General features: G+C 50.0%; 1 protein-coding gene across 3 annotated transcripts; it reads right to left on the bottom strand.

The window, feature by feature from the left end:
* Positions 1 to 189: 189 nt before the first annotated feature.
* GRIPAP1 (GRIP1 associated protein 1) lies at positions 190 to 27,993 on the bottom strand. 3 transcript variants are annotated; one of them, XM_037992937.2, is made up of 26 exons: positions 27,910 to 27,993; positions 25,243 to 25,309; positions 25,043 to 25,104; positions 23,965 to 23,991; positions 23,059 to 23,166; positions 18,984 to 19,134; positions 16,782 to 16,966; positions 16,541 to 16,588; positions 15,540 to 15,571; positions 15,403 to 15,450; positions 15,179 to 15,278; positions 13,711 to 13,788; positions 13,406 to 13,498; positions 11,009 to 11,143; positions 9,505 to 9,600; positions 8,962 to 9,174; positions 8,713 to 8,826; positions 7,548 to 7,625; positions 7,349 to 7,444; positions 7,168 to 7,224; positions 6,949 to 7,048; positions 4,359 to 4,489; positions 2,717 to 2,839; positions 2,497 to 2,590; positions 1,615 to 1,769; positions 190 to 755 (listed from the first exon to the last, which is right to left on the bottom strand). In XM_037992937.2, the coding sequence occupies exons 1-26, from the start codon at positions 27,949 to 27,951 to the stop codon at positions 663 to 665; spliced, it is 2,526 nt and encodes an 841-aa protein (XP_037848865.1). In that variant the 5' UTR covers positions 27,952 to 27,993; the 3' UTR covers positions 190 to 662. The 3 variants fall into 3 exon arrangements, with proteins under 3 accessions (XP_037848865.1, XP_072869834.1, XP_037848864.1); XM_073013733.1 differs by having other exon boundaries at positions 27,721 to 27,917; XM_037992936.2 differs by lacking the exons at positions 23,059 to 23,166; positions 23,965 to 23,991 and having other exon boundaries at positions 27,910 to 27,973.

The raw sequence follows: 27,993 nt of genomic DNA, 5'->3' as shown, positions 1-27,993 counted from the left end.
CATATCTGCAGGTATTTCAGCTCCACTCAGTTTGAGGGGCTGGTCAGCTGTAAATGGAGACAGGCTGGATGAGGGTGAGGAAAAGAGAGTAACGTTGCAGCCAGAGACCTCCCTCCCTCTTCCAATGGTGTGAACCTCCCCGCCCCCAGCACGTCCCTCCTGGTTGAAAAGAATGAGACGAGACAGTCAGTGGGTGGGCCCGTCTGGCCAGATGGTATTTTGGCTGCACAGCCTTTACACACACACACACACACACGTGTTGCTAGAACGCTGAACATGGACCACACACCCACCCAACATCCCCAATCCCAAATGCAGAGTAGCCAGGCTCCAGACATAAATTAAAAAATAAAATAAAATAAAATAAAAAAGAGTTGGTCTCTGGGAAGGAGAGCTCATGCAGAGATGAAGACAGAAGCCCTTGGGAGCCAGGACCAAGAAGAAGGAGAAATCCCTGCCCCTTCCTTCAGGATCCCCACTCCCTGGTGGCCTCTGCCCTAAGACAGGATCATTAACACTAACCATCAGGCCTCTAGTCCCTTTAATGTCCAGTCTCCCAAGCTATTTGATTTTGGCTTCAGCCCTCATTTCCCCACCACAGCCCAAGGGAATGGCATCCTAGGGGGTAGGAGGGGGAGGAGGTGGGTGCAGCCTGCAGGTCTTTAGCTGGTTTCTCCTGGCTCTAGGTCTGGGTCAGGAGGCCCCACACACTCCTTGCTGAGCCGCACAATTTCCTGGGACAGAACTTCCATGTCCTAAGAAACAAATGAACCATCAGGGGCCAGAAAAGGGGACAGGCTGCTCCCTTGCCAAATGCAGAGTATCATCTGCGATTTCCTTCACACCCTTTCATTAATCAATGCTCAGCTGTGTCTGGCCTGGGATGGGAAGGTACTCACAGCACCCCCAGCAGTGGGCTGGGCTCAGAAAAGTCATGAGGATGGGTGGGGAGCTACAGATATGGGAGTGGGATGCCTCCTGCGGCATGGTGCTGCTGCAGGATACATCACCACTCTGGCCACCTGCCCTTCTACTAAGTGTGAGCTTGCTTCTCAAAGGCAGGAGCTGGGTCTGACTCCTTTCTGACTCTCAGAGATGGGGAAAGTCTTTGGGTGGCAGGTTGGGCAAAAAGATGTGTGTGTGGACTCATGGGCATGGGGGATCTATGGTAGACAAATTGGTGGACGAATGAATTGTCCAGAGGACAGATGGAGATCAACAGGTTGGCAGGCAGGTCACCGGGTGGGTGAAAGGTAACACAAGGGGCAACTGATGAGTAGATAAGAGAATGATATGTCAAGAAATGGGTGGCAGGACATGGGGTAGACAATGAGATGAGTAAGTAGTAGATTGGGCAGATGGACAGATGGGCAAATGGTTGGGTGAATGTGTAGATAAATGGATGAGCGGGTACAAGGAAGGAATGAATGGATAATAACTTGATGAGACAGTGGAAGATGAGAGCATGATGGGGTAGTTGATGAGTGGGTAGGAGGATAGCTGGGAGGACAGGCTGGGTGGGTGGGCAAGGGGACTGGCAGATAACCCAGGGGCTGTGGCTGGGTAGGCAGGTGGCTGGGTGAACAGATGGGTAGGCTGGCAGGCCACACTCGCCTTGTGCAAGTGCATATTCTTGGTGAGCTGCTCCTCCAGCATGTTCTGCAGCTTCTTGTTCATCTCCCGAAGGTTCTCGTCGCCTGGCTTCACTAGGTCTCTCAGGACGCTGCCCAGCCCGCTGCGGTCTGTGTGGCCTGCTGCCACAGACACATCTGCAAGGGCCCAGGCTGAGAACAACCCCCTCGGCAGAGCCAGAGGAGAGCCAGGCAGAGCCAGAGGAGAAAAGAGGGAGACGAATACCAGGGAAGAAGGGAGCAGGAAAAGCCATGTCATGGAGGACAGAGGCTTTGACATACGAAACCTAGCTCTGTCACTCACTAGCTCTGCGGCCCTGAGAAATGAGGATAACTAACTTGTGGAACTGGAAAGATGCACATGACTGTGTGTGAAGCACAGAGCACACAGAAAGTCCTCAGCACATGTTGGTCAGTATGATTCTGATTAATAAAGAAAAATCTGTGAAGGAGAAGGTTTGAAAGAAAGAAGCAAAAGCAATGAAGATACAGAGAAGGAAAATGTATGGAGATAGAACAGTATAGACAGCGAGACAAGATGAAGGAGTGGGGTGAAAAAGAGAAACAGGGAGAAGAGAGAAGGGAGAGAGGAGAGGAAGATGAGGCACAGGGAGAGGAAAGGAGAAAGCAGACAGAGAGACACACTGGAGAATAGGGAGTGGAGAGATGATAGAGAAAGGAAGAAGAGGGAGGAGGCGAGATCAAGAGACAGTGCTTTCCTGTTCTCCCCTCCACAGGCCATGGTCTTATCAGTAGCTTCACTGAGTTCCGAGAGGAGAGGAGAGAAGCCGCAGCACATAATGGAGAGGGAGGGCCAGGTGAAGGCTGGATCAGGGCTGAGGGCCAGGGAAAAGGGGGCACTGACCGATCCGGCTGTCCATGACGTAGGTCTCAATGATGGCGCTCTTCCGGCAGAGGTCCTCTGCCATGGAAGCACTGCTCACCTCCAGGTGCTTCACCTGCAAGATGGCCCAGCCCACCTGAGACCCCTCTACTGTACATGTTCACACATGAGGCGGGCCCTGGACAGACCCCACACCCCCAAGGGCACTTCAAGTGGGGATGGGCAGGCAGGCAGGCAGCACCTTCTCCTCCAGCATCCATTTCTCCTGCTGTGTCTCTGCCAGCCGCTGAAAGAGCTCAGCCACTTCCTCATCTGACAGCTCTGCTGGCCGAGGGGGCTGGGCCTGAGGGCTGCTGGATAAAGACTGCAGGAAAGAGAAGGGGAGAGGCCAGACCCAGGCTCAGCACCACTGACCGCAGACAGGTGTCAGGGACTGGGGAGGAGAACCAGGCCAGAGGTGGATGAGAGAACGTGGGCCCTGAAGATGGGACTGTAGGCCCATCTTGGTACCCTCAGACTCTGTTTTCCCCTCTGCCTAAACGGGGGTAGAGAGTAACCACATCAGAGCCTTGTGGAGAGGATTAAAGGAAGATCCCAAAGCAAATGCGATCTAACTTCCAGCTGACAGGAAAACTGGAAGAGAGAGGGACATGTTAAATCATACCACCAGGAAGCCAGCAGAAAAACCCAAAAGGTAGCATACTTCCTGTGGGGTGACTAGGCTGGCCTCTTCAACAAGTTGGTCTCAGGAAAAAAGGGACCACACTAAAGAGATTTAAGGGTCATAAAACAACCAGATGTAACATGTGCTCTGAATCTGAATGCTAGTTTTCATAAAACCAGCAAGAAAGGACATTCTGGGGCCAACTAGAGAAATCTCGTTAAGGTCAAAGTATTAGATGACATTAAATTTTTTTTTTTTTTTTTGAGACAGAGTTTTGCTCTTGTTGCCCAGGCTGGAGTACAATGGCAAGATCTTGGCTCACTGCAACCTCTGCCTCCCAGGATCAAGCGATTGTCCTGCCTCAGCCTCCCGAGTAGCTGGAATTACAGGCATGCACCACCACGCCCGGCTAATTTTTGTATTTTAGTGGAGACAAGGTTTTGCTATGTTGGCCAGGCTGTTCTCAAACTCCTGACCTCAAGTGATCTGCCCACCTCAGCCTCCCAAAGTGCTGGGGTTACAGGCATGAGCCACCACGCCCAGCCCTGAACTAAGAATTTATAATGGTGACTTCTGGATGGTGAAAATATTATTTTTTTTGACATTTAAGGTTTCTTGGTTTTTGTTTTTTCTAAATAGAGTCGGAGTTTCACTGTGTTTCCCAGGCTGGTCTTAAACTCCTGAGCTCATGTGATCCACCCACCTTGGCCTCCCAAAGTGCTAGGATTATAGGGATGAGCCACCATACCTGGCCAGACATTTAAGGTTTTAAAAAATCTTTGCTCATTTGTGGTTTTTAAAAAATGTACTACAATGCGCACATACTATTTGTGGAACATAAAAAAGTTATTTCCAAAGGAAAGTGACTGGTAAAGAGGCTGACATGATAGCTGGCAATAATAATTCGTGATGGTTACAAGTTGGAAAAAGGGACCTTCTCCTTGGATGGTGCACCTACTATGAGCCACATACTTTATGGCACCAGAGAAGGGGGAATTAGCCCACAGATGATGGAACAGAAAGTCAGAGAGAAAGAGAATGGCCTGTCCTACATGTAGCAATCCGAATCCAAGTTGGTGGGCTTGGGGAGAAGTTGGCAAGAAAATATGTGTGCTGCGCCCAAAGTAGGAGATGGATTTAAGTGAGGAGAAAAGGGGAGGAGTTCTCAGATTTTTGGGTTGAGAGAAGCTGGAGCTGTAGGTTCTTCCTTTCCCCTTACCCTGGCTGGAACAGCCGAGCTCTCCTTTTCCCGCAAGATCTCCCGGTAGCTGAAGGAGGAGATGCTACTGCTGTCCCCTGTCTGGGTCCGGCTTGGTGAGTTCATCTCTGAGAGAACCAGCTCCTCAAGGCCTGGGTGGTGGAGGGAAGAGAAACTTGAGCCCCAATACCCCTGAGTCCCAGAGCAGCAACCAGCAGGAAGAGGCAGAAACAGATTTAACAGAGATGGAAAGAGAGACACCGAGGCATGGGGAAAGGCAGAAGCAGACAGGAAGACAGGGAGAGACAGAGACAGAAAAAAGAGCTGAGGCCAGGCGCACTGGCTCACACCTGTAATCTCAGCACTTTGGGAGGCCGAGATGGATGGATCACTTGATGTTAGGAGTTCAAGAACAGCCTGGCCAACATGGAGAAACCCTGTCTCTACTAAAAATACAAAAATTAGCGAGGTGTGGTGGTGTATGCCTGTAATTCCGGCGACTCAGGAGGCTGAGGCAGGAGAATCGCTTGAACCCGGCAGGCGGAGGTTGCAATGAGCCGAGATCGCACCATTGCACTCCAGCCTGGGTGACAGAGTGAGACTCCGTTTCAAAAAAAAAAAAAAAAGAAAGAAAAGAAAAGAAAAGAAAGAGCTGCCTTTCTGGAGAAACACATACAAAAAGAGAGGGAGAAAATGGAAGAGGTTGGAGAAACACAACGATGTGGGTACACATGGGCCTCAAATGGCAGACACACTTGGACACAGGGTTCAGAGAAAGGAAGACAGCTAGGAGGGCACAGGGCACATCTGCTTGCAGAGAGAAAATGCCAGAGATGGAAAGCCAGAGCAGATGACAGAAACTAACAGAGACCCTGGAGAAAGAAGTGAGCCAGAGCAGAAACAGAGAGAAAAAAACATGCAAGCAGGCTCTCGTAACCACGCACCTAAATCTCAGTTTAATCTAATGGACAAGGTGAATGTATTGAATGTATGGTATACAATTGTAACTTTTCCCAAGATTCTTTTCTTTTTTTTTAGACAGAGTTTCGCTCTTGTCGCCCAGGCTGGAGTGCAATGCCGCAATCTTGGCTCACTGCAACCCCTGCCTCCTGGGTTCAGGCAATTCTCCTGACTCAGCCTGCCGAAGCAGCTGGGATTACAGGCGCCCACCACCAGGCCCAGCTAATTTTTTTGTATTTTTAGTTGAGACGGGGTTTCACCATGTTGGCCAGGCTGGTCTTGAACTCCTGACCTCAGGTGATCCACCCACCTTGGCCTCCCAAAGTGCTGGGATTACACCTTTCCCAAGATTCTTACATTCATCTGTGATAAAACAGAAACAAAACTCCTCCTTTATAAAGAAAGGTTACTTCGGGAGACTGAGTGCCTCAGAGAGAAATTGATTTGGTGAGAGATACATCTGTTTTGCCACGTCACTTAAAGCCCTCAAGGATCTCTGGCAAGGGTGGGGTGACTGAGTGGGGATCCATAGGTATCCCGAGTAGGGGAACAAGGGACCAAGTTTTCTCTGAGTCTGTGATCTAGGAGATACAACAGAGCCATCACTGCATTTTACTTACTTAAATGTATTTATAGGCCATCCCCGTCTAAAAAAAGGCTGAAGCAACTAAAGTTGTGCGTGTGTGTGTGTCTTCTGCTTGAAGTGGCAGAAATAACAGATTGGATTAGTTGTATAATGAAAACACCACAGGGTTGCTGACTGTGTATAAGTCTGTCTCCCTAGCTCAACTGGGGGCTTCTGGAGGGCAGGGACTCAGGGAGTTTTATATCAGGGATCCTGTACTTGAGTGTGGAGATTTATAGAATGAGAGATTGTATACAATAGATTTAGAAACGCCAAGTGAGGTGTGGGAGTGTGTAACGTAGGACATACAGTGAGGAGACAGAGATATAAACAGACAAACAGAAGAGAGAGGAAGAGGAGACAGAGATAAAGTGGTGGGAAGAGATAAAGGGACAGAGAAAAGTAAGGGGGCGCTGGGCGCAGTGGCTCATGCCTGTAATCCCAACACTTTGGGAGGCTAAGGCAGGCAGATCACCTGAGGTTGGGAGTTTGGGACCAGCCTGACCAACATGGAGAAACCCTGCCTCTACTAAAAATACAAAATTAGCCGGGCGTGGTGGTGCATGCCTGTAATCCCAGTTACTCAGGAGGCCGAGGCAGGAGAATTGCTTGAACCCGGGAGGCGGAGGTTGCAGTGAGCGGAGATCACACCATTGCACTCCAGCCTGGGCAACAAGAGCGAAACTCTGTCTCAAAAAAAAAAAAAAAAAAAAGAGAGAAAACTAGAGAAAGAAAGCAAGGAGATAAAGGCAAATATAGAGGAAAGAGAGAGAACAAACTGAGACAGAGGCAGAGACAGAAACGGAGAAGAGACAGGGCAAAAACGAGACAGAAAGATAGAAATAAGAGAAAATGCAGAGAAAAAATCAGAGGAGAGACAGAGAAGAGGTAAAAGACAGATGGAGTTCCAGAGCGACAGAAGCAGGAAAGCACAGCTGAGGAAGATGCAGGACTGACCTGCAGCCTGCAGGCCCAGGCCCTGCCTACCCCATGCCTCAGCCTCCTCTCCCTGTCCTGGTCCCTCACCTGAGCGGCTCTTGCTATTAGTGAGGATGTCCTGCAGCCGCTCCTGCAGCTTATCTGCCCGTTTCCGCTCCAAATGCAGTTGCCGCTTGAGGTCCTTGAGCTATGGGGGACAGGGGTAAGGTGAGGACTAAGGCCCAGTGGGCCCATAGGAGGGAGGCTGCAGGTAGGAGGGAGGCTGTAGGTAGGAGGGAGCCGTGCTTGGGCACCCCTCCGTCTTACCGCAGCACTGCCCTTCTTCTCCAGGATCCTCTGCCCATCCGCTGTGTCCTTCACTTCCTGTGGGAGAAAGCAGGCATGGCTGGTAGGTGCCGGAAGGGCTGCCTGAAGCATGCTCCCTCCCTGCCCCTCCTGCACGCTGAGGATCAGGGGTGTGTCTGGGGACTGTGCAAGGACCGCTGACCTGCTTCAGGCTGCTAATGGTCTTCAGGTGGCAGTCCCGCTCCTCCTGGGCCTGCTCGAGCTGATCCCGCACATCCTGTAGCTCCTCCTCCTTGTCCTGCAAAGCGGAAAACAGCTTAGGCATTGGCTTGGGAAGCCTCTGTCCTCCCAGGAGGGCCCGTCACTGTCTGGAGAGAGGAACACCATCATGCGAGAGGCACCTTCAGCTCGGCAGCATGCTGCTCCCGACACTGCTTGAGGGCTTCCTCTTGTTCCTGCTGCTGCTGCTGCAGGGATTCCTACAAGACAAGTCCCAGGTCTGGCCACAGCCCCCCAGAAGATATCATGCCCAGTTAGGGGTATGAGGGACTGCAATGGGGGCCCAGAGGTATGCAGAAATGACCCTCCTGCAGGGAACCCCACATGCCCTTAGGCAGTATACAGAAGTGTCACATCTAAAGCTGCACCATTCACATGGTTGACCTAGATTTGCATTTACATTTTATTTAACAAAACATAACACAGTGCTTACTATGTGCCAAGAATGTTCTAAGGGTTTTACATATATTAACTCATTTTCTGTAATCCTCCCATAATACCTAGATGGTAGATATTATTGTTATCCCCTTTCTACCATTGATGAAAACAGGCCACAGAGAGGTCAGATAACCTGCCCAAGGTCACACAGCTAGGAAACAGCCCAGCCAGGATTCAAGCCTAGACAAACAACTGGCTCCAGCCTGTGCTCTTCACTGCTATATGACAATGCCTTTCAATGTATCATGAGATTTCCAGAAAATGGCAACAAAGGTTCTTTTTTTGAGACAGGCTGGAGTGCAGTGGCACAATCTCAGCTCACTGCAACCTCTGCCTCCTGGGTTCAAGTGATTCTCCTGCCTCAGCCTCCTGAGTAGCTGGAATTACAGGCGCCGGCCACCATGCCCAGCTAATTTTTGTATTTTTAGTAGAGACAGGGTTTCACCATGTTGGCCAGGCTGGTCTTGAACTCCTGACCTCAAGTGATCCGCCCACCTCGGCCTCCCAAAATGCTGGGATTACAGGCATGAGCCACCACACCCAGCAGGTTCTTATTCAAATAACATCAGTGTATTGCATTAATTTCCTGACAGAAGTACAGTTTCAGGAGAGAGGTGCCTTTCCAAATTTGCATAAAGGCAGGGCAGCCTTAACACGTGACAGTCTGTCCTATCTGATGGCCATCCCCTGATCCACTCCAGAGAGCTGCTATTGAGCCAGGGGACTGTGGGGATATCCCTAAGTCCAGAAAATCTCGGGAAGTTCCAGGGCCTGACCACTCCTGTTTCTCTGGTTTGACGTGAGGGCCCCAATCAACCTCTTGTTCCTCACCAGGCATCCCCAACTCACCTCGGCTTCTTTCAAGCGCCGTTCAAACCAGCCCTTGGCTCCATCCATGGAGTGTACCTGAGCTTGAAGTTCTTCCACTGTCTGCTGGAGAGTCTCCAGCTCCCGTGTCCGGGCCTGGGATGGGGCAGACTGTCATAGGCCAGGCAGGCAGAGGAGTGGGCACCTGATGCACGCCACCCATTGGCCTATCAGCAACACTGTGGTCCCCAGGTTTTAGAGGAAGAAGGGCATCATCATCTACCCACCCACCTTCTCCTCCCGGATCTGCCCACGGAGCTCCTCCTCCTGACGCTTCTTGTCTTCATGCAGCTCTCGGAGCTCACGCTCATAGCGGGCACGCACCCCTAGCACCTCCTTCTCATGCCGTAGACGAACTGCTCCCAGCTCTTCCTTGTGCTGGGACTTCTCTTGCAGCGTCTCCATTGCTAGCTCATCCAGCATGGCCTTCCGCTTCTCAGCACTCTGGGGACCAGGACGATGGCAGTTAACTTCATTCCACAACATTGAAAAAAGGCCTCCCACCCTCTTCCCATGCCCAAAGAACTAGCCAAACTCTACTCCCATCCCCAGTGAACTGGCTAAGGCACTCATCCATCCTTATAGAACTGGTCACTTTCTTTCTTTCCCCTCCCACTCTGATGGATTTGGCCAAGAAACTGGTCAACCACAAACCAATCAATTTTCCTTTCCCTCCAATCCCCACATATTTGGCTATATCACCTCTTCCCATCCCCATGGACTGAGCCAATTCCTACCCCTCATCCTCTCCCCTCAACCCTCATGTTCCCCTACCTTCCGAGCTTCCTGTAGTTCCTGGGTCAACTGCTCCTTCTCCTGCCCTATTTCTTGAAGTTGTTCCAGCAGCCGACTATTGGCCCGTAATGACTCCTAATGCAGACACCAAGGGGAAAGAGTTTGATAAAGAGCATCCAGTAGGTGCTAGTCACCCAGGACCATCTGGTAGACCATCTCCCTTCTCCCTGGTAAAGTTGGTATTGTGATCTCAATTTCTGGATAGGAAATACAGCAGAGACTGCTAGTTGCTCCCCAGTATTCAATCTACCTTACTTCCCTAGCAATAAAATTTATAATCAGGCATACAGCTGTCTAGCAGATGTTTCCCCTCCTCCCTCACTGTTAGGTATGGCCATGTGATTTATTTGTGTATGCGGAAGTGGTGAGTGTAATTTAGGTTATGCTCTTAAAGGAAAGAGGCACACTCTTCCCTGCCCCCTTTCCTCCTTCCTTCCAGATAGAATACAAACATGATGGTCGGGGAGCTTCAGCACCTGTCTTGGATGCCAAGATAAAAGTCTTGTGTTGAAGGTGGAGGAACAACAATGGAGAAAGAACCTGGGTCACTGATGACTGGAAAGCCATCATTCCATCCCTGAACAACATACCTGGACTTTTAATGAGAGAAAACTAAATTTGTATCTTATTTAATCTACTGTTATTCTGGTTTCTATTATGGAATCAGAATGGATATCCTTTGGGAGGCTGAGTCGGGTGGATCTCCTGAGGTCAGGAGTTTGAGACCAGCCTGACCAACATGGTGAAACCCCGTCTCTACTAAAAATACGAAATTAGCTGGGTGTGGTGCCAGGCGCCTGTAATCCCAGCTACTTGGGAGGCTGAGGCAGAAGAATCACTTAAACCCAGGAGGTGGAGGCTGCAGTGAGCTGAGATGGCGCCACTGCACTCCAGCCTGGGCGACACAGCGAGACTCCATCTCAAAAAAAAAAAAAAAAAAAAGAGGCCGAGTGCGGTGGCTCACACCTGTAATCCCAGCACTTTGGGAGGCCGAGACGGGCGGATCATGAGTTCAGGAGATCGAAACCATCCTGGCTAACACGGTGAAACCCTGTCTCTACTAAAAATACCAAAAATTAGCCAGGTGTGGTGGCAGGCGCCTGTAGTCCCAGCTACTCTGGAGGCAGAGGCAGGAGAATGGCGAGAACCCAGGAGGCAGAGCTTGCAGTGAGCCGAGATCACGCCACTGCACTCCAGCCTGGGCGACAAAGTGAGATTCCATCTCAAAAAATAAATAAATAAAATAAAATAAAATAAAAAATAAAAATAAAATGAAAAAGAATGGATATCCTAACTAACTGAAGAGGCTAGTTTCAGAGAAGTGAAATGACTTGACCCAGAACACAAAGGTGCTAATAAGTTAGGGAGCCAGACTGGAACCTAAGTCCTCCTGACTCCAGTCTTCCCACTCTACCTGATTGGGGACTTCCCTGGGCCATTACTAGGGAACTAGGAAGAGACAGGCCAGAGCCAAAGGTGTTACCTGGAGCTGGGAGTTGAGGTCATCTTTCTGTCCCATAAGGTCCTCGTACTCAGCCTGCCGCTGCTGCAACTCAGCTGCCAGCCCAGTGGTCTGTTCCCGGAGCATATTCAGTTCTTGGGTCTTTGCTGTTTGGATCTGGAGAAAGTAGTGGTGATAAGAAGTAGAGTGAAAGGGACCCCAGGGGCCAGGGACAGGGTATGAGCCTCCTAGTTCCAGGGAAACAGGGAGGGAGGTGGGAAGAGAACCAGGAAGAGAGAGGAAATTTCAAACAGAAAAGCAATGAAGAGAATGGGTAAATGTGGCATGTTCATACAATGGAATACCACACAACAATAAGAGAACACACCTGTGTTCCACGTGGATAAACTTACATAGTGCTACCAGAAAGAAGTCAGAGACAAAGAGCAGCTGATTCCATTTATATGAAGTTAAAGAACAAGCAAAATGAATCTTATGTTGCTAGAGATCAGAATAATGGTTACTTCTGGGGGAGACTGACTTTGAAGGGATAAAGGGGACCTTCTGGGGTACTAAAAGTGCTTTATACTTTGATCTGGGCAGTGGCTATGGTGGCGGGGAGAGAAAGAGAGAAAAGAGGGAGACAGAGGCAGAGAGAGAGGAAGACAGGATTCACTAAGTGTACACTTAAGATTAGTACATTTCATGCACTTTACTAGAGAGAAACTAGAAAGAAAGAAAAGCAGAGATAGGCCAAGCACAGTGGCTCACATCTGTAATCCCAGCACTTTGGGAGGCCGAGGTGGGAAGACAGCTTGAGGCCAGAAGTTTGAGCCAGTCTGGGCAACACAGTGAGACCCCATCTCTACAAAATAATTTTTTTTCTCTTTTTTGAGATGGAGTCTTGCTCTGTCACCCAGGCTGGAGTGCAGTGGCACCATCTCAGCTCACTGCAGCCTCCGCCTCCCAGGTTCAATCGATTCTCCTACCTCATCCTCCCAGCCTCCCAGGTAGCTGGAATTACAGGCCCCACCACACCCGGCTAATTTTTTTTTTTTTTTTTTTTTTGAGACGGAGTCTCACTCCATCGCCCAGGCTGGAGTGCAGTGGCACGATCTCGGCTCACTACAACCTCTGCCTCCCAGGTTCAAGCAATTCTCCTGCCTCAGCCTCTCGAGTAGCTGGGATTACAGGCGTGCACCACCATGCCCAGCTAATTTTTTTGTATTTTTAGTAGAGACGAGGTTTCACCATATTGGCCAGGCTGGTCTCGAACTCTGGACCCCAGGTGATCCACCCGTCTCAGCCTCCCAAAGTGCTGGGATTATAGGTGTGAGCCATTGCGCCAAGCGGAATTTTTTTTTTCTTTTTTTTTTTTTTGAGATGGAGTCTCGCTCGGTCACCCAGGCTGGAGTGCAGTGGAGCAATCTCGGCTCACTGCAAGCTCTGCCTCCCGGGTTCGCCATTCTCCTGCCTCAGCCTCCCAAGTAGCTGGGACTACAGGCTCCTGCCACCACGTCCAGCTACTTTTTTTGTATTTTTAGTAGAGACAGGGTTTCACCATGTTAGCCAGGATGGTCTCGATCTCCTGACCTCGTGATCCGCCTGCCTCGGTCTCCCAAAGTGCTGGGATTACAGGCGTGAGCCACGGCACCCGGCCGAATTTTTGTATTTTTAGTAGAGACGAAGTTTCGCCATGTTGGCCAGGCTGGTCTCAAACTCCTGATGTCAGGTGATCTGCCCACCTCTGCCTCCCAAAGTGCTGGGATTACAGGTGTGAGCACCACGCCCGGCCAATAAGTTTTTTTTTTTTTTTTTTTGAGATGGAGTTTCACTCTTGTTGCCCAGGCTGGAGTGCAATGGTACGATCTCAGCTCACCGCAACCTCCACTTCCCGGGCTCAAGCGATTCTCCCACCTCAGCCTCCCGAGTAGCTGGAATTACAGGCGCCCGCCACCATACCCAGCTAATTTTGTAGTTTTAGTAGAGATGGGGTTTCTCTATGTTGGTCAGGCTGGTCTCGAACTCCTGACCTCAGGTGATCCGCCTGCCTCGGCCTCCCAAAGTTCTGGGATTACAGGTGTGAGCCACCAAGCCCGTTTTTTTTTTTGTTTTTTTTTTTTTAAACAGAGTATTGCTCTGTCACCCAGGCTGGAGTACAGTGGCGCGATCTCGGCTCACTGCAACCTCTGCCTCCTGGGTCCTGGTTCAAGCAATTCTCCTGCCTCAGCCTCCCTAATAAAATTTTTTAAAGTTAAAAAAAAAAGTAGGGATGGATGGCCAGAGAGAAGAGGGCTGGATGCCAACTGAAAGGAGCAACAGAAACAAAGACAGGAGAATAGCATGGGGTCCAGACCACCCTACCCTGATGTGCACCAGAAACAGATGGAGATGGGGGAACAAGACAGGGATCAGCAAGGGCCCCCAGGTGTCCTTTACCTGCTCCAGGGCAGCCAGGCTAGTCCTCAAGGCATTGTTCTCAGCCAAAAGCCCTTCCACTTGTTCCTGTGCATCTGCACTCTGGATGGATACCTGGCCCCATGCCCACAGCAGGTGAGAGTGGGTCCAGAACAGAGGGACAGGACCTACCCACAGCCAAGAAAGAAAGGACACATACACACACAAACACACACGAAGGCCTGGGGGAAGCAGGATCCCCTGGGACCTTGCCTGCCTATGTAGTACCCACTCAGGCTGCCCCCATCCTGAACCCCAGCTCCCTGAGTCCACCCAGTACAACATACCTGATCTTGTAGGGCCCGCAAAGCTGCCGCATGTTCCAGGCGTTCCCCTTGCCGCTGATCTCTCAGCTCTGCCAAGCTCTGTGGAGACCAGGGGAGCCCATTTTACACCTCAGCCTCTCCTGGGGTGCATACAACCATACAAACTCCCTCTTTGACCACCCGACAGCATGTTCCCAGCACCTGTGGGTCTCAGACTATCTAGCCAGCAGCAATCTCAGGTTCACCCAGACGCCAGGTCACTACCCTCGGGGCTTAAGACACAGTCAGCCCCTCTATCCCAGCCTGAAGATCTCAGGCACATCTAGTCTCCTGGCCGTAGCTCCTGTGTGGTTCAAACTCACTCAGCTCCCATCCATAAGAGGTCTCATACTCACCCAGATTCCAGCTTGGGAGCTCCAGGATTCTCAGACACAGTCAGCCCCATGGATCTCAGATGTAGTCAGCACACAAGGATGACAGCTTCACCCAGCCTCCCAATCCCAACCACCAGGGGTTTCAGACACATTCATCTCCCATGTCCCTATCTCCCAAGTGAGATCCACCCAAACTCATAGTCCCAGATCCTAGAGGTCTCAAACTCACAACCTCCTAGTTTCCAGGTCCTGGTGAACTCTCAGACTGACTCCTTCACCTGTCACTCTGCTCCCTAGTCTCTTGGGATCTTCAGACCCAGCTAACCACCAGTTCCTGGGGGTCTCAGCTTTACCCAGACTCCTGTCTTAGACCCCATGTTCCCAGTTTCTAGGGACTTCAGAACCACAAGCCACCATATCCTCCATTCCAAGGGACCTCAGACTCACCTTTTCTAGAAGGAAACCCAGAGGCTTCAGAGTCATCCAGCCCCCTGTCCTCAGGAGCCTCAGACCCACCTAAACTTTTGCTCCAGCCCCTGGAGGTCTCAGACTGACCAGCTTTTTGTTCACAGCCCCCAAGGATCTCAGGACTACCTAGCCCATCTCACTTCCTAGGTGTCTTAGGCCCAAGCCAGCGCCCAGATCCTGAGTCTCAAATGCACTCAGCCTTCAGCCCCAACTGTCTCACCCTTGAAAGTTGTACCCAGCCATGTCCTCAGCCCTTGGGAGTCCCAAATTTACTGATATCCCAGCCCCTAAAGGTCTTAAAGTCACCCAGCGCCCAGGGAGTTCAGACTTACCCCAATTCCTGGTCCTAGGCCCTAGTGACCACAGATTCATCCAGACTGTGGTCTCAAACCTCCAGGAGTTTCATATTTACACAAATTTATAGCACACAGCCCCCTAAGTCCTTAGCCCCCTGAGATCTTACACTCATGAAGACTCCTATAACAATTCCTAGGGCTCTCCATTTTCCTAGCTCCTGGGGTACCCTAGAATCCATTTCCAACACAGGAAATCTCAGACTCCCCAGCCAGCCTCCATGGACCTCAGACCTCTCCAGGCTCCCAGTCCTAGCCCCTACCCCAGGGATCTCAGAACCCAGCCCCCATCACCTGATTTGCAGCCTCAAGTTCCTGCTGCAGCTTCTGGGTTCGAGCCAACTGGGCTTTGTGATCAGCTTCCTTCCGTTGTTGTAATTCCTCAATCTTGTTCCTAGGGGTGATGGGGAGCGGGTGTGTTGGGCATGGCTTGAGGCCCGGTCTCCTAGCTCTGCCCCTGTAGTCTTCACTAGGCACTGTCCCAATTGTCCACCAATGCCTGCAAATCTGGTAGTTACCTGCTGTCATTAAATAGAGTCTCCTTTTCTGTCTGCAGACGGCAAAAACTGGGCACAGAAGGACAGATGTAGATGGGTCAGTTCCGTAAGTTAATTCCCCCCTCAGCCCCCAGTACCCCTAGGAAAGAGAAATTTACCTTTCTTGTTTCTTTTTCAGTTTCTCGGAGAGCTGGGAAGAGGGGTGCAGACAAGTGATAACATTGAGAATAATATAAAGACAAATATAAAATTAATAAATATAGACCTTTTTTTTTTTTTTTTGAGATGGAGTCTCACTCTGTCTCCCAGGCTGGACTGCAGTGGCCGGATCTCAGCTCACTGCAAGCTCCGCCTCCTGGGTTTATGCCATTCTCCTGCCTCAGCCTCCCGAGTAGCTGGGACTACAGGCGCCCGCCACCTCGCCCGGCTAGTTTTTTTGTATTTTTAGTAGAGACGGGGTTTCACTGTGTTAGACAGGATGGTCTCGATCTCCTGACCTCGTGATCCGCCCGTCTCGGCCTCCCAAAGTGCTGGGATTACAGGCTTGAGCCACCGTGCCCGGCCAATATAGACACTTCTTATGAAGTCCTTTTTGGAAGCCAGGATTTACTTATGTTATCTTGTGGAATCCTCAAAATAGCCCTGAGAAGTGAGTAGTACATTTTACAAATGGGGAAACTGAGTCTTTGGTTGCCCAGCTGGTCAGCAACAACAGTATTATCTCCACCCAGATCCTTCAGGCTCCAAAGCCCAGTATTTATGCTCCCAAAATAGTGGCCAATGGCCATGTTATAGAATGGCTAGACTGGGGGGCCTGGAAAGCAGGATCATGACTGGGTGCCTCATCCCTGGGTCTCCAGGTCCTAAGATAAGAGCCAGGAGTCTGTAAATGCTTGCATGAATGAATGAATGAGTGAATGGGCAAAGCTGAGAGGAGATGGATGGGATGAAACTTATCATGCACAAGATATAGTGGGACTACATTAGCCCATTCCATACTGAAAGTAACTGAGACATAGGTGTGAGTCTCTCCATTTCACAGATGATGAAACCTAGGCTTTGATGGGGTACAATGCCCCTTCTGCCCTAGGATTGGGAATGGAATGGGAAAGAATCCAGCAGATTGGGAGTAAAATGGGAAAGAGCCAAGCAGCCGCACCTTAGCAAGTTCCTCCTGCAGCCTGGATGTTTCGGCCTGCTTTGAGCTCTGCAGGGAAGGATGAGGGATGGGAGGGTTGTTGTCAGCAAGGACAGGGAGAAGCCTTCCCCTGCCCGTCTGCCTCCCTCACCCCATCAGCCCACAAGATGGTGTGATGTCACAGCCATCTCCGTGGGACTACAGACAGAGGTAGAACATCTGCCCTGCCTTCTGTCTCCAGCTCCAACAGACCCAGATTCACCTCTAAGCCTTGCAGCTGCTCCCAGAGCAATCTCTTCTCCTCTTTCTCCATTTCCCATTTCAGCTCCACCTCTGCCAACGGCATGGGGGCCAGGACGGTGGGGGCTGGACCCCCTGGGGGGTCCCCCTGGCCCTCACTGACAGCTAAGGACTTCCCAGCTTCTTTCCCGTAGCGTTCCTGCAGGGCTGGTGAGTAGAACAGGGATATATTATGGATGAGGTGGTCTCTGAAGTCTCTTGCCATGCGTCAAACAGAGGGAGAACTGGCCTTCAACCCCTCAGGTGGCAGAGTCCCTGCGCCAAATGACCACATGCATAAAAGACGAAGGTTCAGCTCTATCCATGCCTCTAACTTTTTTTTTTTTTTTTTTTTTTTTTTGAGACAGGGACTTGCTATGTCACCCAGGCTGGAGTGCAGTGGAATGATTACGGTTCACTGCAGCCTTGACCTCCTGGGCTCAAGTGATTCTCCCACCTCACTCTCCCAAGTAGCTGGGATCAGAGGTGTGTGCCATCACCCCGGGCTAATTCTTTGAGTTATTGTAGAGACAAGGTCTTACTACATTGCCCAGGCTGGTCTTGAACTCCTGAGCTCAAGCAATCCTCCCATCTCAGCCTCCCCCAAAAATCTTTTTCCCTGGCCAGACACAGTGGCTCACGCCTGTAATCCCAGCACTTTGGGAGGCCAAGGCGGGCGGATCACGAGGTCAAGAGTTCAAGACCAGCCTGACCAACATGGTAAAACCCCGTCTCTACTAAAAACACAAAAATTAGGCGGGTGTGGTAGCGAACGCGCCTGTAATCCCTGCTACTCATGGGGCCGAGGCAGGAGACTCGCTTGAACCCAGGAGGCAGAGGTTGCATTGAGCCGAGATCGAGCCATTGCACTCCAGCCTGGGTGACAAGAGTGAGACTCCATCTCAAAAAAAAACTTTTTCCCTAGACAGTCTTGCTCTGTCGCCCAGGCTGGTGTGCAGTGGTGCAATCATAGCTCGCTGCAACCTCAAACTCCTGGGCTCAAGCGATCCTCCCAAGTAGCTGGAACTACAAGTGCACACCATGCCCGTTTAATTTTTTTATTTTATTATTTATTTATTTGTTTATTTTCTTGAGATGGAGTCTCTCTCTGTCACCCAGGCTGGAGTACAGTGGTGTGATCTCGGCTCACTGCAAACTCTGCCTCCTAGGTTCAAGTGATTCTTCTGCCTCAGCCTCCCAAGTAGCTGGAATTACAGGCATGCTACACCAAACCTGGCTAATTATTGTATTTTTAATAGAAACGGGGTTTCGCCATGTTGGCCAGGTTGGTCTTGAACTTCTGACCTCAGGCGATCTGCCCACCTTGGCCTCCCAAAGTGCTAGGATTACAGGTATGAGCCACCGCGCCTGGCCTATTTTATTTTTAGTACACACAAGGTCCTGCTATGTTGCCCAGACTGGTCTTGAACTCCTAGCCTCAAGAGATCCTTCTGCCTCGGCCTCCCAGAGTGCTGGAATCACAGGTATGAGCCACTGTGCCCAGCCTCTCACAAATATTTTAAGCCCTATCAACCACTAAGATTCTGTTTACTATTAGCCCAAGCTGGTTTCACGAATCCCATTCTCAATCCTTCAAGCCCCACCCATAGCCCTTGAAGGCCATGCCCACCATGTGCCACCATTGACTTATAGCTGAATCCCTCCTAGAGCCTCCTAATTCCCACCCACATTCTACTAAGTCTCCCTCCTAGTCATGGAACCAGCACCCACCACCACAGACGTCCCAGCTGCTCTCCAAAGTTCCACATACCACATGCTCCCACACTCTATCAAGCTTTCTTTCAGCTTTCATCCCAGACCCCACTTACAATCTGGGCTCAGAATCTTCCCAACACTCCATTCACTTTTTCCACTTAGCAAATATCTCCTTTTTGACATTCAAGCTGCTAATCTGTAACATCTGCTAGGTATCAGACACTGAACTAATGCAGAATGATATTACCTTTTATCTCTACTACAATCTTCTGGGTGACAGACATCACTACATGAACTGTGTAGATGACAAGACTTTGGCTCAGAGAGGTGAAATGGCTTGTCCAAAGCCACACAGGGCATGGGTCAACCCTATTTCTGAAGCCCTTCTCCTTCCCCTGAGAGGATGACAGCCTTTCTTGCCCTACTCAAGCCCCAAGGTCCCCGCATCCCCAGGAGGGCCTCTATGCACCTGCCACGTTCTTCTGCAAGGCTGTGTTTTCAGCCTGCAGCCTCAGCAGCTCCCCATCCACGAGGGGCCCAGCTTGGGCAACCCCTGCTCCTGCAGCCCCCTCCTTCAGTTGCTGGTTCTCTCGCTCCAGCTGTTCCATCTGGCTGCAGAGCTGAACAGAGGAAGAGAAGGGGCAGAGAAGCAGAGAATCAGAACAGTATTTGCTGAAACCTACATAGCATTTGTCCATGTACTTTACAATTCACTCAATTCCCATAATGACCCTATGATGTAGGTGCCCTCCCACTTTACAAATAAGGACATTGAGGCACAGAGATGTTAAACAATTTCAAATTCACACATCTTTTAAGTGGCAGAGTCAGAAAATACCAAGAGCATACCAAGTATGAGGACACCAAAAACCATTTTCCTCTTCCTACTTCCAACCTCAGAGATGCAATCCAAGACCTCAGGCTCCTCTGGAGGTTGTTAGTGCTACAGACAGCTCACTGCCACCCCTCTTCTGTGCAGGGCTGGATCCTGGGCCCAGAGTTAGCTCCCTCTCATCCTAAGCACCACAAAGAGCTTGCAGGTGATTTCCAGGGCCAACACTGATGACAGCTCCTGCATTGCCAGCCCTTAGTCTTGGAGACGTATACAATGCCAATAAAACTAAGCCAGACCTCTGCCCAATTCCTGGCTAAAGTACACTTCTCAAAGCAGTCCTGAGAAAATCCCTTGTCCCCATTTTCTTTTTTTTTGAGACGGAGTCTCGCTCTGTCGCCCAGGCTGGAGTGCAGTGGCACGATCTCGGCTCACTGCAAGCTCCGCCCCCCAGGTGCACCCCATTCTCTTGCCTCAGCCTCCCGAGTAGCTGGGACTACAGGCGCCTGCCACCACGCTCGGCTCATTTTTTGTATTTTTAGTAGAGATGGGGTTTCACCGTATTAGCCAGGATGGTCTCAATCTCCTGACCTTGTGATCCGCCTGCCTCGGTCTCCCAAAGAGCTGGGATTACAGGCGTGAGCCACTGCGGCCTGCCCCTTGTCCCCATTTTCATATGAGAATATCGAGGCCTACAGAGAATTTTTATTTTATTGCCTGCAATATTTTCTTCTTTTTTTTTTTTTTTTTTTTGAGATGGAGTCTCACTCTGTCACCTAGGCTGGAGTACAGTGGCACAATTTCAGCTCACTGCAACCTCTGCCATCCAGGTTCAAGCGATTCTCCCGCCTCAGCCTCCTGAGTAGCTGGGACTACAGGCATGCGCTACCATGCCCAGCTAATTTTTGTATTCTTAGTAGAGATGGGGTTTTGTCATGTTGGCCAGGCTGGTCTCGAACTCCTGACCTCAGGTGATCCACCCACCTCGGCCTCCCAAAGTGCTGGGATTACAGGCGTGAGCCACCGCACTGAGCCTGCCTGCAATATTTTCTACCCAGAACACCAATCCTTTCATCCAGTTATAACTGGCTTCTTTGCATCCTTCAGTGCTCTGCTCAGATGTCACCTTTAAAGTGGTATCCCTCAACAGAGAAAATTCCAGTACTCTCTGTCACAGCACTGTTCATTTCTTTCTTACCTAGTACTAATCACAATTTTCTTTTGTAACAAGCACAGATTCTGAAACCAGACTGCTTGAATGTGAATTTCTACTCTGCCTTTTACTAGCTGTGTGACAAATTACTTAATCTCCCTGGAACTCAGTTTTCCTCATCTGTCAAATAGGGATACTAATATCTCATAGGCTTATTTCAAAGATTAAATGAGTGAATAATGTAGAGTACTTCAAACACGACTTGGCACAAAGTAAGCACCATATAAATGTCAGTTATCACTACTAGCATTATTTGTTTACTGTTATCATCTTTCTCCCATCCCACCCCCAGAATGTAAGCTAAGAGTGAAGATCATTCTGTGTGGCTTACAACTGTATTTCCAGAACATAGAGCATGTGGTGGGTACTCAGTAACTATTTGTTGAAGGAACAATTGAGCTGAAATGTCTTGGTGAATAAGGGGTAGTGGCAGGTTTAACGTAGCTCTCTCTGTGAGCACTTCCAGTTCCTGGGAGGAATTGGAGGAGGAAAGGGACTATGTAGGAAGTCTCTGCAACTGGCCCAGTGCTGGACCAGGGCAGATGCCGGGAAACAAGCTGGATTTATGGAAGAATGTCTGCCCTTGCCTCACTCTGCAAGAATCATGATACCATGGAGGCTGGAGGCAGGAAGCAGTGAGAAGTCAGTCAGTGAAGCCAGCAGTTATGTGAATACCAGGGGCTCTGAACTAGGGACAGGACCAGGGGCACTGGAATGTATTATGTAAAGGAGTGATGTCGTAAGATCTGCAGGTCAGAACAGCCTCTGTGGTGTGAACTAAGTAGAAGAAACTAGAAGTGAAGACACCAGGGAGGCGGCTGTAGAAACAGCAGATGAGAAGTGGTAGAGACTAAGGCAAAGCAGGGCCACAGGGTGGATATAAAACTTTTTTTTTTTTTTATTGAGACAGAGTCTTGCTCTGTTGCCCAGGCTGGAGTGCAGTGGTGCAATCTCAGCTCACTACAACCTCCACCTCCTGCATTCAAGCGATTCTCCTGCCTCAGCCTCCTGAGTAGCTGGGACTACAGGCGCACGCCACCACACCCGGCTAATTTTTTGTATTTTTAGTAGAGACGGGGTTTTACCACGTTAGCCAGGATGGTCTCAATCTCGTGACCTCATGATCCGCCTGCCTTGGTCTCCCAAAGTGCTGGGATTACAGGCGTGAGCCACCATGCCCGGCCACAAAACTGTTAAAAAGTCAAATATTTTAGAGGGAAGATGAGTTAATAGAAGGATAATATTATAGCTAATGCTTCCATAGCTGGTACTATGTGCAAGGCTCTGTTCTAAGTGATTTACATACATTTATTCATTTAATCCTCACAAAAGCCCTGTGAGGAGGCAGGTACTGTTATTATCATGACTTCCATTTTAAACATTTGGGAACCAAGAACCAGGCAAGTTAAGTAACTTCCTTAAGGTTACAGTTAGTAAAAGGTAGAGCCAAGATTTTAATCTAGACCTTCTGGTTACAGAGTCCCTGCTGGTAACTACTACTTGCTCAACTGCCTCTCCTGGTGTTGTATCTGCTTAAAGGTTATTTTCAGTTTTGTTTTTTTAAGGTCACAGGCACTATATTCTCAGATGGAGCCTTAGAAATACCATTTTTGGGCCAGGCATGGTGGCTCATGCCTTTAATCCCAGCACTTTGGGAGGCCAAGGCAGGTGGATCACTTGAGGTTGGGAGTTCAAGACCAGCCTGACCAACATGGAGAAACCCCGTCTCTACTAAAAATACAAAATTAGCCAGGCATGGTGGCATATGCCTGTAATCCCAGCTACTCAGGAGGCTGAGGCAGGGGAATTGCTTGAACCCAGGAGGCAAAGGTTGCAGTGAGCTGAGACCTCGCCATTGCACTCCAGCCTGGACAACAAGAGTGAAACTCCATCTCAAAAAAATTTGCTGCCATAAGACTTTTTTCCTTAAAGCACACTAAAAACATAGACAATTATTAACTGTGGATACAGAAGATAGATGAGGGAACAAAAGACAATGTCTCCAACTGCCCAGTAGATTTAGAAACAGACAGGACACTAAAATCAATGGAGAGAGAGAATTAGTAGCTCCAGGATGAATTATCTGGAAGAGGTAGAACCCCAGGCTCATGTCAGATGAAGAGAAGAAAGAAAAGGGAAGAAGCTCAAACACTTTTCCATCCTATATTAAGCATAAGAACTCTGCCTAAAACCCCCCAACACCTTGGAGCACCATAGCATCAACCCAACATTATACACATGGAGACTTGAAGCTCAAATAAAAGGAGTGACTTGGCCAGGAACCAGCTGACCTCAGGGCTCAAAGCTTTCTAATCCCAGCAGAGTTAGTGGCCCCATCTGTCAAATTACTGCCCCCCAGCAGCAATCCAGGACCTGTTTCAGCACCACGGACAGTGCTCCAGGGCCAGACCCTATCCAATCACTCTCTGCTGCTGTTAGGTTTCAGCTCAGATGGCCCCTACCCCTCATTTCCCCTTTGACTATCCCAGGCACCAGCACCTTGCTGAACTCGGCCATTAGCGTGCTGTTCTGCAAACGGAAGTCCTCCTCCTGGCTGTGCAGCTTTGCCTGCAGCATCTCATTTTCACTCAGCAATACCTCGACTTCCTGCAGTGGCAGACAAGGGCCAGGACTCCAGCAAGGGCAGGAAGGATAGGGAGGTAGGGCAAAGAAACAGAGAGAGGGAGAAAATGACATGGGTGGGAGAGGACATAGGGTACAGAGAATGAGGTGATACAGGAGAAAGAGACACAGGGAGGGATAAAATGAGAGACAGGGAAAGGGAGATAAAGACATGGGAAGGTAGGGAGAAGGGAATACAGGGAGGAAGACAGCAGAAGAAAAGACAGGAAGATAATGATGGGGGAGAGAGGAGGTAGAGATGGGGAAAGGGAGAGAGATAGAAAAGGGGAGAGGGATTGGGAGGGAGAGAGTGAAAAAGATGGAGAGAGGAACAAACAGAAATCAACAGGGAGAGAACAGAACAGGGAGAAGAGAAGGAAGGGTCAGGAAAAGAAACGAGTTAGGAAGAGAGAGGAAAGGTGGGGAAGAAACAGAGTCAGAGAGAGAAAGCAGAAAAAAAGAGAAATCACAGAGACAGGAACAAGAGGGGGAGAGACAAAGAGAAGATTGGGAAGAGAAATGAGTCAAAGAGACAGGAACAGGAAGACAGAGACAGAGACAGAAAGACTCAGGGAAGAGGATAGAAAGAGAGAGAAGGAAAGAGACACAGGGTTAGAGACAAATAGGGAAACAAGGACAGATACAGCAACACATGGCAGTGAGGTAGTAGCAGACATAAGGGCACACAGAGAAAGAAAGGCCAGTACAAGGAAATCTCAGCATACAGAAATAGCCCACCAAGACAGTCTCCCAGTCACATTCACCCACAAGAGATCCCCTTACCTGAGCTTTCTTGCTCTTGCTCAGTGCCTAAAGTGGGGGTGGGTGGGAAGAGAGCTAAAGTGAACAGAGATGGACTGCCTTACTAGGATATGGAGACAACTGTGCCAAGCGTTTTGGGAGGACAATGATGATGGGGGTTGCGGGATGGGAGCATCTTCAACCACAGAACATGTGTGACAATTTGGAGCCCAAAGGCATGAGTGAGTGAATGAATGCAAATCTTGCCCTGGGGCCCCAGCACACACAAATCATCCTTTCTTGGAAACTCTGGAGGCTGGTGGGGGGTGGGGGAGGTAGGGAGGTGCCCTGGTATTTAACCATTTACGGGCTGGATCTCCAGGCTCAGAAATTGTGGCTTCATTGCTACATCTGTCCATACATGTCTCTGTTGTCCCTCCCACGCAGTGTGGAAACTGTCGCTCCCCTGCTGGGCAGCCAAGAGCATTGCCAGCTTAGGGGAATCAGCATCCTACCAAAGAGCAGTGCAACTTCCTGACTGCCGGATTTTCTGCATACTGTATTCATTCATCCAACAAATATTTATTGAGCACATATTATGTATCAACATTATGCTAGGTATGGCTAGATATGGGGACAGAGCAGTGACAAAGGAGAACCTTCAATGTCTTGAGGGGCCACATTAGGTTATATTCTATCTCATCTTTAGAGGATCTGAGAGGTGGGTTTGCTCTCATTTTCCCAACTGGACCAGGACAGAGATGGGAAGTAGGAGCACAAGGCAGGAGTGTGAGTGGAGGATGGGAGGCAGATTCAAGGTAGATTTACTGATAGATTTGAATATTTAATTAAAAGTCAGTGAATGAGAATGAGTAACTGAAATTAGAAATGAATTAAAAGTAAATTAAAATTAATCAATAAATTAAGCAGGATTAGGTAAAATTAGCCAACTAAAGAGAATTCCATGAGAATCTTTTAAATGACTACATGAAAACAGCATGCAACATTCAGTCTGGTTCACTGTAGGTGCTCACTGGAGGGATGAATGAGTCAGATAGGTAGAGGCAAGGGTGGATGGGTAGGTGGATGGGTAGGTGGATGGATGGGTGGAGGGAGGTACCTTCTGAGCTTTGCTGAACTCCTTATCCAAGTAGGCGACCTTCTGTCGAAGACTGGTGAGTTCTGGTGTCAGGAAAGCAGGGAAACTCAGCCTCAGTATGTGGCAAGAAACTGAAAGGCCTTCCTGCCAGGCCTCTGAGGGAAAACCTCAGACACCATGCCTCAAAGCCACCCCCATCTAATAAGGCCCTCTTGGCTCACCAACACCATTCTTGCGTAGTTCATCTGAAAGCTGGTAGTTGTTTGTCCGGAGTTCCAGGAGCTGAGCCTTTTGGGGAGGCAGGAAGGGAAAAGACTTGGTCAGGAAAGCGCCCCTACGCCTACCATGAGGGAACCAAGCCCCTAAGCCCCACAGACCTTATGCCCTCCATGTTCCTCTGTAGCTACTCCTTAAGACCTGTATGTGCTACACCTAAAGTGAGCTTCCAGGCCCTCAGACCCTGGCTCACCTTTTCCAGCTCCACTTATAACCCTAGCCAGCCTCACCCCTCCATCTCACACTACAATCCATGCTGCACTCAGGCCACCCTAGAGCACTGCCCCAGTCAGGGTCTTGCTTGTGTGAGTTCCCTGGCTCTCCATGCCCACAGGATAAAGTTCCTCCTCCTCATCCTGGCTGACCTCTCCACACACTGAACACACACTGTCAGGGGTGTTGTCCATCTTTCTGACCAGACCTGGGGGCCTCTGAAAGCAGGGAGTAGGGGCCTGTCTTCCTCCCTCTTTCCTAAGGGAAGAGGGTCAAGTATTCTGCCCAACTTTCACTGAGTCAGGGAGCTTTCCAGGGTCCCCCCACCTCCAAGTCTCTCAAAATACATCCAGGCCGCCTTCAATAATTAAGGGAGGGCCAGGTGCAGTGGCTCACACCTGTAATCCCAGCACTTTGGGAGGTCAAGGTGGGTGGATCACGAGGTAATGAGTTCAAAACCAGCCTGGCCAATGTGGTGAAACTCCATCTCTACTAAAAATATAAAAAATTAGCCGGGTGTGGTGGTGCACACCTGTAGTCCCAGCTACTCGGGAGGGTGAGGCAGGAGAATCACTTGAACTGGGGAGGCAGAGGTTGCAGTGAGCCGAGATTGCACCACTGCACTCCAACTTGGGTGACACAGTGAGACTCTGTCTCAAAAAAAAGAATTAAGGGAAAGTGCCAGGCGCAGTGGCTCACACCTGTAATCCAAACACTTTCAGAGGCTGAGGTGGGCAGATCACTTGAGGTCAGGAGTTCAAGACCAGCCTGGCCAACATGGTGAAACCTCATCTCTACTAAAAATACAAAAATCAGCTGGTCATGGTGGTACGCACCTGTAATTCCAGCTACTAGGGAAGCTGAGATAGGAGAATTGCTTGAACACAGGAGGTGGAGGTCGCAGTGAGCTGAGATCGTGCCACTGCACACTCCAGCCTGGGTAACAGAGACAGACTCTGTCTCAAAAAAAAAAAAAAAAAAAAAAAAAGAATTAAGCATCCTCCTCCCTACCAGCCCTGTAGAACCCTGAGGCTGGTTCTACCCAGCAAGGCCGGTTCCTTCCCGCACCAGGACTTTTCCCTCCCTCCCACGCCACCAGCCTCCACTTGCTATTCTCTGGTAGTCTGCTCAAAGTGAGAGGGCTTGGCCTTCACAGAATCTTTCCTGCTCCTGTCCTCCCCAGGACCCAGTGATCTGTCTCTCCAAGTCCTGGTCCAATTGGAATACTCTTTGTACCCCCTGAGACTTGCCCCCCAACAAAGCCCAGTAGTTCTCTCTCATTCATGGCCCAGTGGGATCAGTGTTCCTCATTCAAGGGTATTCCCACTCCCAAGATCTCCCCAGTCATGATCCAATGGGAATGGCCCTACGCCATTCAGGGTAAGCCTCTACAAGGCCTTGGGTAGGCCAGTTGGATGACTCTTACTCACTTAGAATCCCCTTCAGATGACAGTGGCCTTCCCCATTCATGGGTTAATCAACTCGCCCTTCCATTCTCAGTGTCCCTCACACAGGGACAGTTGGTTTCCCTCATTCAAGGACCAATTGGATTACCTGTCCTCCCTCAGAGTTCCTCCCCTCACCATGCTGGACCCTGTTCAGCGCCCCCCAGTGAGGAACCCTCTCAACAAGGGCCCATTCATAGTGCAATGCTATGGCCTTTCATTGCATCTCAGAGTCCCCCCAAAAGAATCAAGTGGGAGTGCCTCCCCAAAGCCCAGTGATCTTCCCTCCTTGTAGTCCAAGGTATTACTCGTTTACCTCTTCTGGTCCTCCCCCCAATTAATGGGATTAATGTTATTACCCATTCATGGCCTTCTTCACCCCAGTGCCGCCCCCTCTTAGGATGCACTACCAACTACCAATGGCACAGATCTCCACCTCCCAGGAACAATGACAACATCTGGGGTCTTTCCCCAATCCCCGGGCACAGTGGTATCTCCCCAAAACTTACCACCTCCCACCCGCTAATGGTTCTGCCCTCTCAAGGGCTCCTACCACCATGACGCAAACCACCGAACACCCGCTTCCTTCCTCTCCAGACAAAATGGTTTCGCCTTCTCAGGATCTCCTTCCCTCAAAGCCCATTATCATCACCCGCCGATGGTGTCCCCTGCACTGGCCCAAAAGTCTCATCCCCTCCAGGTCTGAGTAAGGTACCGCCTACTTAAGGGTGCTCTCCCCCGCCCACAATGCTAACAGAGTCCAACCTTCAAAGCCGCAGAGTATCTCGGAATCCAATAATCTCACCACTCCGAGCCTCAGTTTCCCTTCTCCAGACCCACCCCATAAACTCAGGGTCCATCCCAACCAACCCCTTCTCAGAGCTGATGGCACGACCTCTCTCTACCCCGCCCCCGGTCGCCTAGCCGGGTGGTCTTTCCCACCGCGAGCGGCACCTGCATCCGCTGAAACTCCTCCTCAGACAGAGCTTGCGCCATGTTCCTCCCCCCACCCCCCCGCCAGCTTTCTGCGCAGACGCA

The sequence above is a fragment of the Chlorocebus sabaeus genome, chromosome X (genome assembly GCF_047675955.1).
Source record: "Chlorocebus sabaeus isolate Y175 chromosome X, mChlSab1.0.hap1, whole genome shotgun sequence".
NCBI lineage: Eukaryota > Metazoa > Chordata > Mammalia > Primates > Cercopithecidae > Chlorocebus > Chlorocebus sabaeus.
The sequence above is the reverse complement of the archived record's forward strand: the minus strand, read 5'-3'. Positions and strand labels throughout refer to the sequence as shown.